The sequence below is a fragment of the Prosopis cineraria genome, unplaced genomic scaffold, assembly GCF_029017545.1.
Source record: "Prosopis cineraria cultivar Desert tree isolate PC_DT_omini unplaced genomic scaffold, ASM2901754v1 PC671, whole genome shotgun sequence".
NCBI lineage: Eukaryota > Viridiplantae > Streptophyta > Magnoliopsida > Fabales > Fabaceae > Prosopis > Prosopis cineraria.
This window is the reverse complement of record NW_026555996.1, coordinates 3,987-25,148: the sequence shown is the minus strand read 5'-3', so window position 1 is coordinate 25,148 and position 21,162 is coordinate 3,987. Positions and strand designations below refer to the sequence as shown.

General features: G+C 33.4%; 2 protein-coding genes across 6 annotated transcripts; one reads left to right on the top strand and one right to left on the bottom strand.

Annotated features, from left to right (window-relative positions):
• Positions 1-787: 787 nt before the first annotated feature.
• Positions 788-3,283, bottom strand: LOC129297977 (prohibitin-3, mitochondrial-like). The gene is made up of 3 exons (XM_054936348.1): positions 2,673-3,283; positions 2,236-2,564; positions 788-1,080 (listed from the first exon to the last, which is right to left on the bottom strand). Exons 1-2 carry the CDS (start codon positions 3,183-3,185, stop codon positions 2,241-2,243), a joined length of 837 nt encoding a protein of 278 aa, XP_054792323.1. The 5' UTR covers positions 3,186-3,283; the 3' UTR covers positions 788-1,080; positions 2,236-2,240.
• Positions 3,284-10,935: 7,652 nt separating this feature from the next.
• Positions 10,936-20,345, top strand: LOC129297978 (ceramide kinase-like). Of its 5 annotated transcripts, none has more exons than XM_054936352.1 (12): positions 10,937-11,347; positions 11,835-11,993; positions 12,078-12,245; positions 12,347-12,439; positions 13,817-13,909; positions 15,549-15,771; positions 16,087-16,180; positions 16,727-16,876; positions 17,729-17,830; positions 18,498-18,872; positions 19,662-19,728; positions 19,806-20,345. In XM_054936352.1, the coding sequence occupies exons 1-12, from the start codon at positions 11,174-11,176 to the stop codon at positions 19,941-19,943; spliced, it is 1,836 nt and encodes a 611-aa protein (XP_054792327.1). In that variant the 5' UTR covers positions 10,937-11,173; the 3' UTR covers positions 19,944-20,345. The 5 variants fall into 5 exon arrangements, with proteins under 5 accessions (XP_054792324.1, XP_054792327.1, XP_054792326.1 ...); XM_054936351.1 differs by having other exon boundaries at positions 16,006-16,180; XM_054936349.1 differs by having other exon boundaries at positions 10,936-11,347; positions 16,006-16,180; positions 19,662-20,345.
• Positions 20,346-21,162: the final 817 nt, after the last annotated feature.

Here is a 21,162-nt window from a genome sequence, read left to right as displayed (position 1 = left end):
TAAATTATACTGTTTAAAGTATATCTGAATAATTAATTTATAAAAACATTAACATTAAACTTAAGGCATTTATATTAAACTTGAACTGCTGAAGCTGGTGATCAAATTTATCAATTTTCTTATTTTAATAAATATAAAATAAAAATATTAAATATTAAATATAAACCTTCCATTATAAGTGGAGGCGGGAAGTGTAAGCGAAGCGAAGCCAAGTCCCGGATCTGTTGCCCACCGATTTCCTCACATCTTTCGAGTTTAGACCAATCAAGTGACTAGTTTCCAAAACCAGTCAAACCAGCCAGTGCAGTTTTCTTAATATCATAAGTTTTATCTTATATTTCAATTTCAATGGGAATTAAGCATTTGGAATAAAACCACACTTATAGGGAAAATTTCAAAATCCAAGGAACCAAATTGCAAGCAGGCCAAACTAAAATTTATCGCATCACCACACCTTTCTATTGAGCTAAGCAACCTGAGAAGAAGATCAACAAAGACACAAGATTCAAATCCCAAACCCTTCAGTTCTAGCCTATTCTCTACTCGCTAAAATTAAATAAACCTAAATGAGAATCTTCAGTTGATAGCTTATATGGGTAATATCAATCACACAAGAATTATTACACAAATATGTCATGGTATCTATAGAAAACTTGTGACAAGCAACGTTATTGGGTTAAATTTCCGCCATGATGCATAAAAGAAGCAGATAGCTGATAACCCAAAGCACTATACCTTGTATGACATACTAAAATGCTTTGAATAAAATTTCTATCAAGTATTTGCGTAAGGCATAGAAGCAAATATTCAAATTAATCTCCTACCTTGGAACGTATTTTTGGCACATGGTCATGGTTCTACAGTTAAGAGAACCCATTCAACAAAACATGAAATTCATATCATATTCATTCCTAATTTTTTTTCCTTAACAAGATTGACTTATTTTCATATTCAGTCTCCACAGTGTAGGGCCGCGTAAGTCACTTGAAAAAAATGAGGGGCGGGAGCAAATTTTTCTTTCAACAAACGACAACTAGGAAAACAATAATCCAAGCTTGCCACGAACCACATCACTGGATCCTGCAATCAGAAGGGAAATGTAAGGGCGCAAAGCAAACAATAGCAATGGTTGGGTCAACATTGTTGACCATTACAAACTACCAATGCACGATAGAGATATTCACAATAACACTAATAATTAATATTAAAAGAATTAATTGTCCACTTTCCAGGAATATGGAATTTTGCTATATCTTTATAATTTTGCCGGGATTGTGTTAAGATCAATCACACAAAAGAAATTCACAATCTTCAAAGATTACTCAAACCATAAGATACAGTTCAGTTGGAGCACAGAGCCTCCACGAGGAAGAGGATCCCTGTTGTTCATTAAAGTAGAAATCAAGCCCTTATAGAACTAGAAATCTAGCCATTCTTAATATTGCTGTTGAATGGTTACAAGAACATGCAAAAACCTGAAATAACTTTGCTGTTATACCCACTAAACCCAACATCTACATATAATATCTTTCCCACATGTGAAGTACTGAAATGGATATATAAACAACTGGGAAGTGAATTTGAATCAATTGATCGCAAATGAGGATGTTAAGCATCTAAAGAAGAAATTGCCAACATGAAAAGGAACAAAAGCAATTTGACATTCCTCAGCCCCCAGTGGTTCAATGAAAGCATAAACCTTTCATCTTTGTTGAAATAGCAGTATGGTATAAAAGTAATGTAATTCTAGTAACTCACAGGGATAACACCCATAATCGGAGAACTCAAAATATATTCATCTGTTTTATGCTCAACAAAGAAAAACAATCTAACATTCTTCCAAGCTTCAACAAAAAGAAGACCGCAAACAATCAAGTCTCTAAGCTAACATGTAAACTGCTACATTAAGGGATAGGCATTTATGTTTCAGCAGTTTATTCAACAAAAGCTAAGGGTAAGCCTACCAATATGGCACAGACCAATCAGCATTTGAACTTCACCCAGTAAGGTTAGCAGGGTAACTAAATATCATAGGGTACATTAATGTTAATTCATGCATGTTATCACCAAGAAATAGTAAATCAAGATAAAACACGATTACACAACCAAGAACCAAGAAGTCAATAGCCACAAATAAGACAGAAAAACTTAGTAAATCAAGTAGAAATACACAACTGAGGATCAGAAACAAAATCAAGTCAAAAATGAAATGATAAAATAAGCAAGCAAGATTACCAGCATCAACGTGAAGCATTAAGAGCCATGAGCAAGTTCTGCCCACCGGGCAGATAAGATACGTTAGGCGACTTGGCCAATGTAGACGCCACCTCCCTGGATGCCTCAATCCTACGAAGTTCAATCAGCCCTGTACCCGCAGACGATGTCGCATCTGAAATTAGTTTCGCAGATTCACTCTCTCCCTCTGCTCTAATAATGGCAGCCCTTCTTTCCTGCTCCGCCTTCATCACCACGAACTTGGACCTCTCTGCCTCTTGTTGCGCCACCTGCTTCTGCTCCACAGCCCTTGAAAATTCATGTCCATATGACAAATGCGTGATAGCAACCTGTGAAATATCACAAATTAATCGCAATAAATTTTGTGAGTGAACTGCATTCTTCCACTAAATATCAACACAAACAGAATTTCAATAAAAATTCACTCATCACCATACATCATCAAGAACAATGTTGAAATCCTTAGCTCGCCGGATCAAACTCTCACGAACAAGTGCTGAAACATGGGGACGCTCCGTCAAGAGCTGATCAGCATTGAATTGTGCAACCACGGCTTTCAGAACTTCATTTCCAATGGACGGAAGAACCTTCTCATCATATTCCAGACCAAGATTCTGTACAATCACGGGGAGGCGAGAGGTGTCGGGACGAGAGAGCAAACGCAAGGTGAGGTTGACCATCTGCAAGTCCTTGGTTCCAGAGATGGAAGAGAAAGTGTGAGGTCGAGTGCGAATGTCAAAAATGTAAGGCTTCTGTACCCAAGGGATAAGAAAATGAGTGCCCTCCCCGACGGTTTCATCAAGAATGCCCCGGAAACGGTCGAAGAGGACTGCCCGTTGGCCACCGTCGACGGTGTAGAGACTCGAGTTAAGGACAGTTGCAGCCGCGCCGAGCCCAAAAGCGGCGCGTGCAATGTTCGTGAGGAACGAAACCGCGGCTTGGCTACCCATGGAAAGAGCACTGGAAGAACGCAATCGGTGAAATGTGAAGAAAGGATGAGTGGAACAGGAAATGTGTGTGTGAGAGAGAGAAAGGGTTTAGAGAAGGGTTCAAAACCCTAGTTTGGCTTGCGAATGAGGGCAGAGAATTTTCTTTTCGTTCTTTTTTTTTTTGACAGAGGCTAAAGCTTTGATTGGGCCTGACCTCAGGGAAATTGGGCTTCAACATCCGAACGTTCTGTTTCTCAGTGGTTTTGAGGCAAAGGTGGTGTAAATGCAAAAAATATTTGTGATGGTTACTTCAAATGGGATCTAACAATGCTCGAATATTAGTTTTAATGAAGGAAGTTATGACCATGTAGACATGATATCTAGTTTTGAGTTCATTTAAATAAATAAAAAATAATTTAAAAGAGTTAATTAGATTTGATAATGCTTAAATTTAAAAATGAGGTATCGTGTAACATGATTTTTGTTAATGTGTTAAATAAATCTTACTTTATTAAGATAAAATTTGCCTGACATTGCGATATATTAAAAGCACAATCCTATCTCTCTCTCTGTTTTTTTTTTTTACCAACAATCCTATCCTATTATATATAAAAAGTTGATAATGTTGAACAAGGACAACATTACTGATTTGATAAAACAAAAAACAAAAAAAAAATAGCTTTTAAAATATGACATTCCTGAGTTTGGTAATGTACTAGAAATATTCAATGCATCTCACCCAACTTTTAAAATGAGAAAGGAGTTTCTTGTATGTGATATTTTTTTGAAGTTATTATAAATCTTGTCTTGTAATTAACTAAACAAGTATGGCTCCAAAATGAATAATCTTAAAATTTGTGGACAATAATGGGTATTATCAAAGAAATTTTTCTGCATTGTAATTTTATTAATGAAGTCAAGGAATAAATCAAAAACCAAAAGCAAGACCAATGAAAAATGAACAAATTATGAGAAAAATGAACAAATTAAGCATTTAACTGATAAGTTTGAGAAAGGTCAAATAAAGCGTTTATTACTCTAGCAGTCCAAAACCTACAAGTAAAGTAATAAATCACCACTCAATTGAATTTTACGATAGGTTGGCCACTCAATTTATTTAACTGGAAATTACCCTTAGCAATGGTGGAAATTATTTAAAAAAATATTAGAAAAACAACTTCCTAGAAAAAAGCAAGACCACACAGGATAGTATTTTCATTATGATTGACAAATTTCTTCTCGTGAAACGCTAGATAGAAAGACTTATGTAGTGTTTTGATAGATGCTTGGAGGCCAAGTTCAGATTGCAATGTAGATTCAACATACTATTTGAATTATCTAATAATGATTTGAAGCATATCTCAAAAATCTTTGAACATGATGAGGTGGGTAACATTAGATGTTGATGGCTCTGTCAATAAAGCTAACTATATCACCTACTGGGGCTAATTAGGGATAATGGTGGCATATTAAAAAAAAGGCTATTTTTTCAAGCACAATAGTAGAACTCATGTACACCCAACAAGGTTTATAGCCATGTTGGGACTAGGAAAACATGAAGATTAAGATGTGATTGGATTCCATTGAGGCTTCTAATACTATTCCATCATTTGTAATAGGAATCACCCGTACTGTATAACTTAGTTGAGGATGTTAGGAATCCCCTATTGGAATGTTACTTATGATAATATTATTAGAAAATCAAACAATTGCCCGGATTGGCTTGTTTAATTCTCACATTGCATGGCTGCTTATTGCATGATCTTGTTTGAGCTGGTTGAAGGTTATAGGACTTTATTCCATTTCATTTGCACAGCAGCTACCTTTTATTTCTTATTTAGCTTTTGCCTTTCCTTGCATCAAGGAAAAAGTATTAAGAAGGAAGCAAAGTCAACCATTTAGATAGTCAAAATAGGGATACCCTTATGGATTATCTTGTTCCTTTTCCTAATTGCAGTGAAAGCATAGTGATGGCCCTAAGGGTTGAGTGAGACCATCCTTGTGATTTGAAAAACAATTGACTGCACCAAAAATGATAAGGGGACATATAGATCATGAGGAACAATTATGTTTGATATGAGAGATAAATAGATGCATTGATTAGCTTGTCCATCATATATAAATGCTACTCCTATTCTCAATATCACTAATCAAGTGTTGGGGATTTCATTATTTGTAATATGATCTAATCTCTTTTTGTTTCTTTATGCATGATTCTTCATGGTCATGTATTAAAAAAAGGAAAAATCATAGCCAAGGGCTGCTGGAGAAACATATTCACAGCTGAGGACCAATTAATTTTGAATTTACACTATAGACTCAAAGGTCCTAACTATAATTAATTTTAACTAGGAAAATATGAAAATGCCCCTCTAATGGAAATGAAATGAAGCATGGAACTCAGGAAAATAAGCTGTCGTTTGCGTGAAAACATTTAAAGGGTTTAGCTAATGTAAGCTAGTAAGTTGAAAATTGCAGATTCCTTCCTCAATCCCTGTCTTCCTTAGTGAACTAGTTTTGCATTCTTTCTTTCAGCTAACTTGTATTTGGTTCTGTTTTTTGGGTATCTTAAGCTTACCATCGAGTTACTTTAAGAGATAGGCAGTTGAATCCAAAGTTTACAGTGTCATCGAGGTAAATGATTTAGCCCTGACTAATATTAGCTTTAAGATTCTTGATTGCATTATATACTTTTATGCCACCGAAGAAACATGTTGAATGTGGGAACAAAGTAGTTAGGGGTTTAGCATATACAATTAACAATAGTAGGTTGCATAATAATGGTATTCAGTAGCATTAATCTATCTTATTTAACGTGGGTCTATCTTAGCATCCACAGAAACGTTTTGTTCTGATATGAAATGTTGTGTTATAAATACAATAATATATTATTGTTAAAATGGAGAGTGTAGTTGTTATTTTATGATTTGATTATATTTTTCTTTTCAATATATTGTGATAGCCTGAGAAGGAAAGTCTAGAAGTGATAAACTATTTTTTGGTAAAATAATAATGATATATAGTTGATATTGAAATTTTAGTTATATTAGAAAATAGAGTAAAATTTAGTTGAAATATGGAATTGTTGAACTTTTTGTTGTCAAATAATAATAATATATTGTTGATATTAGAACTGCAATTATAGACTCAAAAATAGGACAGATGTTCCCTGATGCAGTAGCTTTCAGAAAAGCATTGCACAAATATAGCCTCGCTAACAAGTTTGAGTATAAATTCCAGAAGAATCATAAGGACAAAGTCATCGCGAAGTGTGTGGCTAAGGGGTGCAACTTTTATATACAAATAACCCATTATAATATTTTTTTAATAGATTATTGTCTTTTATTTATGTTTGTGCAGCAATATAATGTAAATGGAAGAAAAATTTCATTAGGGTACTTGTTTCTACCATGACAAGTACCATTATAAAATTAGGTGGGATTGATGTTGTCTATATACTAATATTAACTTGTTCTCAATATAATGAAAGTTGTTCACCAAAATGGATGTTATATCATATTATAAAGTATGATGATGCTGTCTGTATCAATGTTAGTTATGTATCAGTGAATGTAGACTTGTCATTTATATAATAGTTTTTTTTTTTCAAAATGGTGAGTTGTTCACCAACTTTGAACACCTAGACATTTTCCTAAGTTAGGAATTCTTGCACATAGTATTATTTCTTATAAAAATGGAATGGGGAGTTGTTTTTTGTCGAATGGTGAGTTATTCACCAACTTTGAACACTTGAAAATTTTTTGGAGTTATAAATTCTAGCACATGAAATTATTTCTTGTAAAAATGAAATGGGGATTTTTTTTTGGTGAATGGTAAGTTGCACACCAACTTTGAACATCTAAAAATTTTCTTAAATCAATAATTATGGCACATGAAATTATTTCTTATTAAAATGGAATGGGGAGTTGTTTTTTTCAAAATGGCGAGTTGTTCACCAGCTTTGAACACCTAGACATTTTCTTAAATTAGAATTCTAGCACATGGAATTATTTCTTGTTAAAATTCAATGAGGAGTTGTTTTTTGTCTAATGGTGAATAGTTCACTAGCTTTGAATACTTGGAAATTTTCTCGAGTCAAAAATTCTTGTTGGCGGCACCGACGGTAGATGCGAACAGCAAACTTCAAATAGCTTGAGTTGTGCCCGGAAGGACACTGTCCTGAAAAACTATTTCGGCACACCTAGACGATGGACCAGCAATTCTCCAGGATTAAACAAGCACTTCCTGCGATAGAGTAAGGGAACAGAATAACAGAGACTAAAAGTAAACGCAGATGAATGGACGAACAGAAGATAAAGGGAGGAGAGAATTGCCTCGAAAACTGAAGAGGCTGGCACACTGTTCTGTCCGCACCAATGGCTATATATAGCCCAAGGAAGGAGACATGAACGTTGGCTCATAATCACTGGATTAAAGCTTTGGTTACATTCTCATAAATCACGTTTAAGGACTTGTCTGGGAGTTATGCAGACATAAATCTCAGTTAATCTTCTATCTGAAAACGTTGGCAGACAAAACATTTAAAATATTAACTTCACAAAATCAGTTTTCAGAAGAGGTTTAATGCTGAAAAACTGCCAAAGCTTCAAGTTCAAATTCGAAACAGTAAAATCAGAGGTTTTCGGATAAGCTAAAAATAATTATTTATTTAATTATTTTTGTAAAAATAATTATTTATTTTGGGTAAGCTAAAAATAACCCGGTAAAAGGAACTTATTGCCTCTGCGATTGCCCTGAGTTGACCTGTCTCATATGCACGAGGCCACTTCTCCTCTAAACCCATTTTACTAGCCCATTTCATTCCTTAATATATATACACTAGGAGAGTCTTTCTTTTAGTCAATGTGGGACTTTGACACACACACATTTTTTTGACACACATACAACAATTTTGGCACATGAAATTATTTCTTTTTAAAATAGAATGGGGAGTTATTTTTTTATGAATGATAAGTTGTGTACTAGCTTTGAACATCTGGACATTTTCTTAAATCAATACGTGAAATTATTTCTTATTAAAATGGAATAGGGAATTGTTTTGCTAAAAAAAATGGAATAGGGAATTTTTTTTTTTTTTCAAATGGTGAGTTGTCCACTAGCTTTGAATACTTGGACATTTTCTTAAATTAGTAATTCTGGCACATGAAATTATTTCTTGTTAAAATGGAACGGTGAGTTATTTTTGTCGAATGGTAAGTTATTCACCAACTTTAAACATGTAGAAATTTTCTCAAGTCAGGAATTTTGACACATGAAATTATTTTTTGTTAAAATGGAATGGAGAGTTGTTTTTTTTTTCTAATGGTGAGTTCTATGCTTCATTTCCTTTCTATTAGATGGGTATTTTTGTATTTTTTTAGTTAAAATTAATTATAGTTAGAACCTCTAAGGCTGCAGTATAAATTCATAATTAATTGGTCCTCCACTATGAATCTATTTCTCCAATGATCCTTAACCGTGATTTTCCCTTAAAAAAAGAATAGTATATAAGGCTTATTTGGCAATCTAGCTTTTCATATTTAGGAAGCCACTTTGCATTTTTATGATGCTCAAAGTTGTATAGGTAGCAATTGTTACCCAGATTGACTTTGTTGAAAGCAAGGTACTGAAAAACAGATTAGTCATTGAACCAATTGAGGTAATGGTCCAACCACAGGTCAACCTGAATTCAAATCGATCACGATTAAAATAATATAATTTGATTAAATATATAAAAATATTCATATGAAAGACTACAATATTTAAATAACAGTCATTAATTCTTGAGTAAATAAAAATTTATCCATAAAATCTTACGTATGTCTTATAGAAATAATAATTATGAGTTTCTGACAATAATAAAACATAATATCATTAAAATTATTAATTAAGAAATTTATATTTGATTTAAAGTTCAATGTTCAAAAGGAGAAAGGAAGAAATAGAGAAAAATAAAAATAAAAATACCAACTTAAGTCAACCTATTAACCCATCGAGTCGCCAAGGATTGTTCAGATTGAGGTCAGCTTGACAAGGTTGACACCGAATCATAGATGATTAGTTTTCCTCAATCAATCAAACTAGCTAAGTAATTGGTTCATTGGTTTGTGGGTCAACCTAACAAAGTTAGTCCGAGTTTACAAAAAATGATTGAAAGCACATTCAAATGAGATTTAAAAATGAATCGAGCAAACGTTGACATCTGAAACTATTGAGATTGACATTTGGCCAATGTCTGACTGGCACAAGCACAATGCCTCCTATGCTCATGGGAAATCAATATTTTTTTAATAATTATAGATCATGAATAAAACCATTTTATAAATGTAAACCATTGTTATGTAATGCTTATTCTTGGATTTTGTTTTTAGTTATTGCAAATAAAAAAGTTATTAAAAACCATCCATCTTTTAAATCGTGGATTGTTTTGTCCATTTTACATATTAACGTTTATTTATTTTTATTAGCATCAAGTTTTGAACTATTCAATGTTATAAATAACTATCATCCTTTTTGTATCTGAGCTCGTGGTTATCTTTTAATGAAACTTTTTGCAGGAATTGATTTTCCTCCTATACATAGAAGATAAAGGAGGAATTTAAATTTAATAATTTTAAAAAATATAAATTTAATTTGAATAACTTAGATTTATAGTGGAGAGATAATAAAGAAAAAATATAATGAAGATAAACTCACTTGCTTTTGGCCATACGACACTAACAAACTAAATTCATGATTTTTTGTTCAGGAGGAGAAGTAAATAATTACATACTGATAAGCAAATTTTATTTCTTTTTAGCTTCAATACAAGACAAAATTCGAGTACTAAATTAGTAAATTTTCTTTTATAAATTTATCCCTAATTTATTTATTATGATTTGAATTTTTATAGAACAATTTATTATGGGTATTAATTTTAAAGAAGGATAAAATTAAAAAAATTACATATTTTTCAACAATTTTTAGAATATAATTATCATTTCATTATCATTATCATTTCTTAATATGCATCTGATTAAATTTGTTTTATATTAACGACATGAACAGAAACTTGTAAGCTTCAGTTCAATCATATCTCTAAGGCCTTGTTTGATATGATAGAAGAGTTTTTGATATAATCAGAATCGAAATTGGAATTGAAATCGAAATCGGAATCGAAATTGGAATTGAAATCAGAATTGGAATCGAAATTGAATTGAGTTTTAAAAGTGTGTTTGGTACAAAGATGGAATCATAATATAATTTTAATAAGTATATGTATTTAAAATATAAAAAATTAAAATACCCTTTATTTTATTTTTTAATGAAAAACTTAACAATAAAAAAATAAAGAATGTACTTTTAAAGCTAAAAATATCTTTTATTTTATTTTTTAATGACACATAAGCCAATTTCATGTTGAATTAGTGGATTTTATGGTCTCTACAATGAAATTGGATTCCATCAATTTTAATGGAATCAGATTCCTTCAAGAAAGCAATTCTGATATATCAAACAAGCCAACTGAAGAATTTCATGTCCAATTTCATTTCCTTTTTCATAATTCTAATGTATCAAACATAGCCTAAGGTTATTGGTTAGGAACTTCACACGAATCAAACCTCGTAAAATTAATTAACAAAATATGTTCTTATTATTTTCTTCTCAACAGGGGGAAAAAAAAAATCTCATCTTCACTTTTGATTTTTTGGTAAAAAATATTCCGCTCAATTTTTTTTTTATCAAATTACTATTTTTTTCTCTGGTTAATTCATTGGTCAAGCTAAATTGATCCTGTCTATACATGGAGCTAATCTGCCTACCAAATTTCGAATCAAAAGCGCGAATCTTGCATTGCATCTTCCTCATAACAACACAAACGGCTTTTTGGCCTTCGTTTTCCTTCTCTCTGTATATCTGCTTCCGCTGAACTTAAACCCTATTCTGGGTTCCTATCCTTTTCGATCCCAAACGGAATTTGATCAAATTCGGGTGGAATTTATCTCGTTTCCTTGACTTTTCCATTTTAAATGGAAAGAGATGGGAATTATGTTATTGCAGGCGATAAATGTCAACCTGATGCTCTGCTAGATGGTGAATCAGCTATCTCGAGCTGCAATGTATTCTTAGATCATGTTGGGGAAGTCACCCTCGCTTTTAATTCAGACGGGTTATCTTGGGAAGCGGTTGAACCGTTGGTTAATGTAAGTGCTGTTTGATTACTTTAAAATAGTAGTTATGTTCAATTGGTTGTGGTATTGGCCTTTGGAAATTGACCTGATCAAATATTTATTAAAATTTTCTACATTGCAATAATATGACTAAATTTTGAAACATGAATTTTATATGTTATGATAAGATATGATTTAGTTTAGTCATCTATCACCTGTGCTTTAATTGATGTTTACATGTATTTTTATCATTGCTTTACTTATGGACGACGATGCCTTCTCAACTTTGATACAATTGTGGTGAAGACTTCTAAAGGTTTGAGTGAGTCTTACTGGGCTTGTTTTGTTTTCATCTAACAAGACCTGCTTTACCAATCACAAATATTTAAATTAAGAAGGCTTGTTGTATGGTCATGGATTATAATTGAGATAGTTCTCGTTCTCAAAGCTGTTAATTACCAATGAACAGGTAATCCATGTTTCATCTTCTAATACTTATCCTAGACTTTCAATTGAACAGGAGAGTTCAACCTGTTTGGGGATAAAATACATTTCTAATGCTGCTACGGCAATCAAACTTTGTGACATATATGCTGCTGAGTTTACTGGTTATGGTCTGGTGCATTTATCACGTATCTCTCGTGCCATGAAACATCTTCTTATTGGGCATGATGCCAAGGTTTGTCATTGTTCTTGTTTATTTGTTTATATTCTTTCAGGGGCAAATCAAATAAGGTGAATGGTATTTCTTGCAAAGTTGCAGATGTATCGTTTTACGGTGTATGGTGTCCTAAGGAATGAGATTCAGCCTTCTCTATTGGTCCCTGTTAAATATACTTTTGGCCATAATAATATGCAAACATGTCAGATGTGGGTAAATCGGCTTGATTCTTCCTTGAACCTCAAAGTTGAAAGGCCAAAGAATCTCATGGTATGTTCTGGTACTGGTCAACACTAGGCTTTATACTTTCTTTTAACTTCCATTGATTAGTTGAAATGAACATTTCCCAGAGATGATTTCTGATTCACTAGGTTTTTGTTCATCCAAGGAGTGGGAAAGGACTTGGCTGCAGAACCTGGGAAGCTGTGGCTCCTATATTCTCTCGTGCTAAAGTGAAAACAAAGGTGAATATTTTTTTTTAGCATATTTAGTGATTTTCTGAATGGTCTACTCTTCTAAACATCAAATATTTGTAATTTAACATCTGATATGCTATTATACCTTATTTAAGAAGCTCACACTGAGACATGTAATAGCTTTTCCCGACCGTTACCTTTGTACTTGTTCAGTGGTTGAAATTGAGATAGCATTCTGTTCCAATTCGTATAAAGTTTAAAGCCCTTCCATCCACTTTCTATGTTTACTATGGAAAAAATGATGAAAATCATGCCTGATCCTCTGTTAAATTTTGCAATGATAACATGCTGGTTGCTTTCATTTTACCTTCAAGTTTGTTGTGTCAAAAGGTGGATCAAACTTAATTTTTATAATAATTAAATAAATCTGTGCATGATACCACGCAGGGGCATTCAATTGTAACTATGAACATGTGTCTGAATTCAATAATTCTGATTATACCAGTAACAAGGGTTATTTTCCCTAAAATTACTGTTGATATAGACAATCTCAATTGAACTCTACTTGAAATAATTCTATTTGAACTAAAACAGACTACTGGAATCCTATCAAAATACTAATAGATGATATCCCTATTCCTTAGACCCAAAAAACACCTTGATGAAAGTTGAAGTCACTAATAAGCCTATAATTTAACCGGAATTCTCAACTATGAAATACAAACCATAAATTACATTTATATCATAAATTCTACCCCCTCAGTCCCTTTTTATAAAAGCCAGTTTTGAGATACCAAGGAAGTAGGTAAAGTTAGTTGATGTCTTAAAAATTTTAGTTTCTTTCCAATTCTGCCCTCCATTAAATGTCATAATTTTGCACAACTCCAAATGCCTTTTTCAAATTCATCATTTATTAGGAGTATATCTGGAAACATTTTCTAATTCTTCCTAGAACTGTGAAAAAGCTCATAACAAAAGGGACACTGTACCCCTGAAAACTGGCTCTTATTAAAAGGGACCAGGGGAGTAATATTAATGAATGGTTTTTCCCTCGTACCATTACAAGTGCTTACTGATATATATATATATATATATATATGTTACATGTTTATATTCTTGTTCTTGAACTTGACTAGACTTGGGCTTTACTTCTGTATTTAATGAGCTGAGCTTGAGTGATGATTTATAATTTGACTTGCGTTAAACTTTCATTGGCTGATATATGGAAGTATGCGTGAGTTCTGAATCCATTCCCATCTCAACGAAGTTTATGTTAGATTTGATACTTTAGAGAGCTATGATGACATAATGACATTTCAGTATTTGATTTGCAAATGGGAACAGCTATATATTTTAGCTGCTAATATCTAATGTAATTTTGTTTTGATCAATTTCTTAGTAATCCATTTTCCTTCCTTTCACTAGGTAGTTGTAACGGAGAGACCTGGACAAGCCTTTGATGTGATGTCCTCTATAACAAACAGGGAGCTCAACTCTTATGATGGTGTCGTAGCTGTTGTAAGAACATACGTATCTTTTGATGCATTCTTAATATTATGAACATTTACCATAGTGCTACTTAACTGATAAAGTTATAGAAGCATGTCTGGTGATAGTAGAATGAAATGCTTCCCCTTGAGCACAGTGAGCAGTGTGCCTGCTTAGTTTCATGACATTACATGTTGTTAGTTGCTCCATGCTACTAAATGATCTCTTTAGCTAACTTCTTTGTTAGCCTCCCTTCCTTCTCTCAATAACAAAGAATCTAAAGAAGATACATAAAATGTGAAGGAGGAAATACCTTTTTCCTTTTCTTGGGTTTATCAATCATTTGAAACCTCATCATGCATTATCATACTTTTTCTAGTCTTCAGACCATCAAAATGATGCAGCATCTCAGAATGTCTAAAAACTATTCATGTGAAACTTTGCACCATGCTAATAACTTTTCATCCACATTAATGTTATGAGTTCAATAACTGCTATTCAATGGTCATGTAAATTTTGCATCCCTTTTTAACTCATGGGTACTTAAATAAGATGGGAAAGTTTATCGTACTGCTATTGTCAGGAGATCAAATTATACCTCAAGTGGAAAAGTTTAGATATTTGGGAGCCATTATTTAAAATGATGGCGAAATCAATGGGGATATTTCACATAGGATTTAAGCTAGGTGGTTTAATTGAAGAAAAGCTAAATGAGTTTTTTGTGATCGTAAGGTGCCTAATAAACTTAAAGGAAAGTTTTATCGTATTGCTATCAGACCGGCTATGTTATATAGTAGTGAATGCTAGGCTCTAACGAGACAACAAGAACATAAAGTTGGAGTAGCAGAGATGAGAATGTTATGACGGATGTGCAGACATACACGTAAAGATAAAATTCAAAATGAGCACATTTGCGAAAAAGTGAGGGTAGCACTTATTGAGGAAAAAATGATAGAAAATCGTTTGAGATAGTTTGGGCATGTACAAAGAAGACCGCGGGAGGTATCAGTGAGAAGAGTGGAACATATAACTTTGAGCGCTGTTAAATGGGGTAGAGGAAGGCTTAAGAGAACACTCTTAGAAGTTGTTGAACGTGATCTTTTAATTAATAATATCTCTAAAAGCTTGACAAATAATAGAGCACAATAACGTCTTGCAATCCAAGTAACCAACCCCACCTAGTGGGATAAAGGCTTGTTGTTGTTGTCGTTGTTGTACCTAAATGGGATGGGAAACCCTCCCCCAAAATTAAGAATGGAGAACCTGTCCACTTAAATACCCCATTGAACATTTCATATTACTCTATGTGACTTAGGTATTCCATACTTACATAGGTCTCCATTAACCAAGGAAAAAATTATCTTGGAATTGAACCTTGTGGGATTTGACTTGGGAATTCATCATCATATTCACTTCCAATCTTGAACCATGTTTTCACTACGCAAATTAAGCCATACTTGTAGTAGAAAGAGGCTCTTACCAAATCATGTTTGAAATTCATGCACTTATGTTTGCATTCTTCAAAATGAGGCTGACTGTTGGTGAAAGTTCAAGCCTTGGCAATTTAAATGGATTCATTTACTTGATTTTCTGATTTGCTTTCTGTTTGTGAGTGATTTTCTTTATTATATGCCAATTACTTGCTCTTTTCTAATTGAGGTGGTTCCAGGGTGGTGATGGATTTTTCAATGAAATCCTTAATGGGTTTCTTTCTACCAGGCTAAAAGCTCCGATCCCACCTGCTCCATCGGATTTGGTTCATTTGGTTAAAGATGGTCATAGTTCCTTGGTTCATGATGGAAATGAAGCAGTTGAGGAGAATCCCAATCAAAATGAAGAACATCCTCTTATTTCAAGTCCAAAACAAATTGGATCCAGAATTGCAAATTCCAGTGAGTAGTTTGCCTATACTTGCTTGCCTATCACTCTACAACTCCTTCCTGGTTGTAATTGTTGGATTGCTTTCTGATAAATATTTTTTCTTGGTTAGTGGTTGTCTTTGAATTTATGGTAACTGAAAATGACTTTGTAAACATGCTAATATTTCCATACTTTACAAAGTAATGTTATGTTAGTCTTCCATTCCCCATCTTTTCTGTTTTCTATTTTATGTTTTATTATCATAGACTCACACCGTCACAAAAGAAAAAGAGAAAGGGAACGAGAGCAGAAGGAAACTTATGGGGATAATTTTTTGGCTTTTGAAGATTCAGCAGATCAAGATCCTGAGTTTCAAATCCTCAGTGAACGTTTTAGATTTGGAATCATCCCTGCAGGTTCAACTGATGCCATTGTAATGTGGTATGATTTTCTCCCCTCTAATAATATGTTTGCCTTTCCATTGACTTAAGCTTCATATCTATAAACTCAACAAAAGATCTATATTTGTGAAATTGTATCAGGTTTTATTTTGCAAGGATTAAAATTATTTCCCTTCCTGGAATAGGCTCATGATGTAAGGCTTGCTTTATGCTTCATGAGTGTCATGTTAAGATGAACAAGCCTCCATAGTATTATGTTCTGTGACTGTATGAGACATATGAATCAGCTTTGTTGCTAGTTGACTTGAGGGATGTGATGTTCAGATCATCATGGTCTGTATCTATACCACTTTTTTGTTGCTAATTGTTGAGAATACCAAGTATTTATTCTCCATGTGGTTCATTTGTGGTACACAGATTGCATAGTTGCAGGTTAAATGCTTGCGATCATTTGATGATCTGTCTATAAAGTTGCTTACAACATGCCTCCCTGACAAAACAATTTTTGCTACAAATGTCTCGTCTTGTTTTCTAATACACTTTGTGAGTTATCTGAATACAACTCTCTCGTTTGTATCTTTTCTAGTACAACTGGATGTCGAGATCCTATAACATCAGCACTGCATATTGTTCTTGGCAAAAAGGTGCACCTTGACATAGCGCAAGTTGTAAGGTGGAAAGAAACACCTAAATCTGCAGTCGAACCTTGTGTGCGCTATGCAGCTTCATTTGCTGGGTAATGTCTCTATTAGTGTTTTCTGATAACGTTGACAAAAGAATTCAGTTCAAACTGTAGTTTGTGACTCAGAATAATGCATTTGAACATTGTTTTTTCTAAGTGTCTTCTTTTGGCTTACTTTCTGGAATTTTATTGATTATATAGATTTTTCTTCTTTGCTGGCAAAAAAAAAAAATGATTTCCTTTTTCCTTTTTTCAATTTTCGATGCTTTTCTCTTCTTTTAGAAAACAATTATTTGTATCAGGAAGCTTGTTCTCTCTTTCTCTTCCCCCTCCTTCCTCTTTTGGATCAGAGAAAATGCCTGGTACATGCATGGAAAATTAACATGTTCAAATACCTTGATGTAAATGCAAATAGTTGTTCTATGGCACTGGAGGAAACTAACTGATGCTAGCTTTTTTGAAAACTTTTTAGCTATGTGGATTGCTAATCTCAGATTCCCGTAAACCTTTAAACAGAAAGGTTGAAAATAAAGAGTAAATTTCTGAAATTATCATAAAGGCATTGCTACTAGCCCTTGCCTTGAATTTAGTTCACTTTAATAACACCCTTGAAAACAATGAAAATTTTGTTCATGTGTCTTCAGTTGTGCATTTCAGTACCCGTTACCATACTACAAGTTAAGACGCTTTCAGTTTTGTGAATGAAAGATTTTATGTGGCCGTTGTTGTTTTTGAGCATGTTACTTTGAAGCATATTTTTTTAATTGGGAGATATTCTTGTGGCCTATCCAAAACCTTACTTTAGTTCCGACATGTTGATTCATATTCTTGCATCCACTGCATTTTGATCCTTAATTTTTTAAAATGCTTTTTTCAATAAGCTCTTATTCTTTCTGATGACCTTAGGTATGGATTCTATGGTGATGTCATCACAGAGAGTGAGAAATATCGCTGGATGGGACCCAAACGCTATGATTATGCAGGGACAATGGTGTTCTTAAGGCACAGGTGAACTGAGCGCCATTTGTTGAATTTTTTTCCCCTTCTTTTCATCTCAATTCATCCTTTACGTGATGGACATTGCTATATGTGCGGTCTCACGCCTCACGGTCTGGGGCTGGTCTCTTTCCTACTTTATGGGAAGTTTAGCATATCTGACAAACCCTGGCAAAATATGCGCTTAACTAGTTAGTTCATGAAGAATATTTTACTGAACCTCCAGTGGGTTGTCAGGAGCTTTTGTCAGCTGAGACCCATTTTAATAGATCACATTTTGTACTACAGGTCATTAACTATTGATCAATGGAATCCAATCCCTCCCCCTTTTTTCTGTGATCAATTTAATGGAATCCCTTTTGGGAAATTGAAGAACTATCAATTTTCATTGGTAACTGAGAGAGAGAGTAAATGAAAAATTACTTGAGTAGCCTGCGGTGAAATTCTTTGAATTAAACCCTTTTTTCTTTTGCTGATGAAGCTGCCAGCTTGATGCAGTACTTATAATAGGCTTCAAAACGTGCATTAGACTCTCTAACCTTCAAGAGTTTTCCAGTGCTAAGCTCAGTTGACAAATGTATTTGTTTGATCTATTTTGTTATCTTGCTACTCATGCTGAAGCTAGTGCCTCTCCAGATAATTATTTTCATTGTTTTTCTCATTGTGTATTGTCATACAGGTCATATGAGGCTGAGATAGGTTATCTAGAAGTTGATTCAGATAGATCCGATCCGACTTTCAAGGGCAACAATCAAGGTAGTAGGGTACAAGATAAAAGAAGTCCATATAGACCAGAAAGATGTATCTGCCGTGTCAATTGTAAAGTTTGTATGCCAAGTCACATGGCTTCAGGAATCTCTGGCCCAACCCCTTATTTGAGTACAGATAATGCCAAATGGAATAGATGCAGAGGACGTTTTCTCAGTGTCGGAGCCGCTGTAATCTCTTGCAGAAACGAAAAAGCACCTGACGGTTTGGTGGTTGATGCACACCTTTCAGATGGTTTCCTTCATCTTATATTAATTAAAGACTGCCCTCACGCCTATTATCTTTGGTACACACTGCCTCCTTTTCTTTTCAAGTTATCAAAGCCTGTAAGTTGATAAAATAGTTGGCACATGGACTATTATTTGGAAACTGACTCTTGAAAACAGTGTTTTTCATTGTTGCTTTATGGCTTCTCGTTGAAGTCTCTTCAAAATCTCGTTTATCCAAATTCTTCTGACATGATGGATTGTTTTTCATGTGGATTTTTTTGGAGGGTAATTTACTATCCGGAGTGACATGGCAATGCGATATCATATTTTGACCAGTGGTTTAGATTGGTTTGAATTGAGAATCTATTACATGCAGTAAAATGCCTATTAGATTAAGGTGCCTTGTAATGTGATAGTTTCTTGCTTCTCAAATTACTTTAAACATATTGATAAACAAGTTGAGGATAAATACAGCAAAAAAAAAAAAAAAAAATCAAACACTATATTCTTCTGTGGTTTTCCCCATTATCCTAATTAGTTTCCTGTTATTTCTTAGACACATTCTGTTTTTGTGTTCATACTTCTGATTATCTCTTCTGTGACCTTTTGTTTTAAAAATCATGCATGCAGATATCTTAAGCTTTTTTTTTGGTATTATTACAAAATATATATATATATGTATATGTATATGTATATGTATGTATGTATGTATATATGGGTATAGAATCTGCAACCTTATCCTAAGAGTGCTTGGAAAGGGTCTGTTTTATTTTTATTTTTATTTTTTAAATTTCTTTTCTTGGTTATTAAATAACTTGCACGTATAGTAATGAACGTTTCCTTTGCATGACAATCGATGAATCCAGGCACCTGACCGAACTTACACGAAGAGGTGGAAATCCCTTTAATTTTAAGTTTATAGAGCATCATAAAGTTAGTTTTCTCCTCTTCTCCATTTACTCAATCTCTCATATCATGAACGACTTCCTAAATTGGTTTAGCATCCTCAGACCCCAGCATTTACTTTTACGTCCTTGGGCAATGAGAGCGTATGGAACGTGGACGGTGAGCGCTTTCTGGCACACCAACTCTCGGCGCAAGTGCTCCGTGGCCTTGTTTCCTTGTTTGCAACTGGTCCTGAAGTCTAGTGTCTGAAATAGCTTTTTGCTTGAACTTGGTTTTGGCTAAGGAAGCCATGAATCCATGATGAATTTATTGTATCTTTTGTAATTTGTAGTGTAAAAACTTGCTCTGTATATTTAAAATCATGTTTAGGACCTGTAACTGTAAGCATGAAGGGAAAAGTTTTTAGCACATGAGTATTTTTCCAGTGAACTCTTCAAGATTCTATCTATATTTATGCTTGGAATCCTGAGACTGAATAGATCCAGGTGTTGAGTGCAGAACTTATTGGCATTGTTAATGAGAGGTTGAGGTCTTGCATTTTGATGTAGGCATTTTAGTGAATCAGTACATGTTTTTACTTTTCAGTGGCTATTGTATCATTATTGAATAAATGTTAATTTGAATGAAGTTTACGTGTTATTTTATTTTTCCTTTTTCTTAGGTTGTGACTTATCATGCACTGATTAATAGCTTGAAAGATGCAGAAAGGTCTTTAATACAAAATAGGGATATAGAGAGGGACTGCCCTTTATATTATATTATCAAAATAGGGTTAGGAAAATTAATATGACTCAACTCATACTAATTTGGCGGTTAAAATAATTTATTTAATTAAAATATAATGTAAAAATTCGTAATAATATAATTTTTTCCCTCTAAAGTAACGTTTAGTATGAGTCAATTTATTACAGTCACGGTATTTCTACTTTACTCTTACGTTTATATTATAAATTCAATTGCGTCTATAATTGAACTACTATTCAGGTGCATACAAATGAAATATGTATTAATTTTTATTAATGCATTTTTCTGCATTTAATAAAAAAATGACTTGATAGCTATATTTTAAATAGCAGTAATTTAACGATATTATGACCATTCATGAAATTGACTAAGTCAGGCCACCGTAATAATCAAATAATAAATAATGTGAATTATTTTCATTTTTTAATCCATTTTCTCATGAGCTATAAATCGCTATTTAAAAAAATATAATAAAATACCCTCAAAATATAAAAATGACAATTAAGTATCAAGAAATGTAATAATTATTATTTAATTCCTTCGGACTTATTTGACATTTTAATTTCCTGTGAAATGACAATTATGCCACGAAAATGGAGAAACTCGTAAGCTCCAGCATCAAGCTCATGCTTCTTGTCATTGCTGGTGCTATTTTGAGTCTGAGCATGGTGCTAGTTGTCCCAACAATTTGAGCTTTGATATTTTGACATTGATTAT

What these genes read in the sequence shown, in the direction of transcription:
- LOC129297977 (XM_054936348.1), bottom strand. Translation starts at nt 3,185, where the DNA reads ATGGGTAGCCAAGCCGCGGTTTCGTTCCTCACGAACATTGCACGCGCC. An exon ending in TCAACATTGTTCTTGATGAT is followed by an intron (nt 2,565 to 2,672) that starts GTATGGTGATGA and finishes GATATTTCACAG; the next exon opens with GTTGCTATCACGCATTTGTC.
- LOC129297978 (XM_054936349.1), top strand. Translation starts at nt 11,174, where the DNA reads ATGGAAAGAGATGGGAATTATGTTATTGCAGGCGATAAATGTCAACCT. An exon ending in CGGTTGAACCGTTGGTTAAT is followed by an intron (nt 11,348 to 11,834) that starts GTAAGTGCTGTT and finishes TCAATTGAACAG; the next exon opens with GAGAGTTCAACCTGTTTGGG. An exon ending in ATCCAGAATTGCAAATTCCA is followed by an intron (nt 15,772 to 16,005) that starts GTGAGTAGTTTG and finishes TTATTATCATAG; the next exon opens with ACTCACACCGTCACAAAAGA.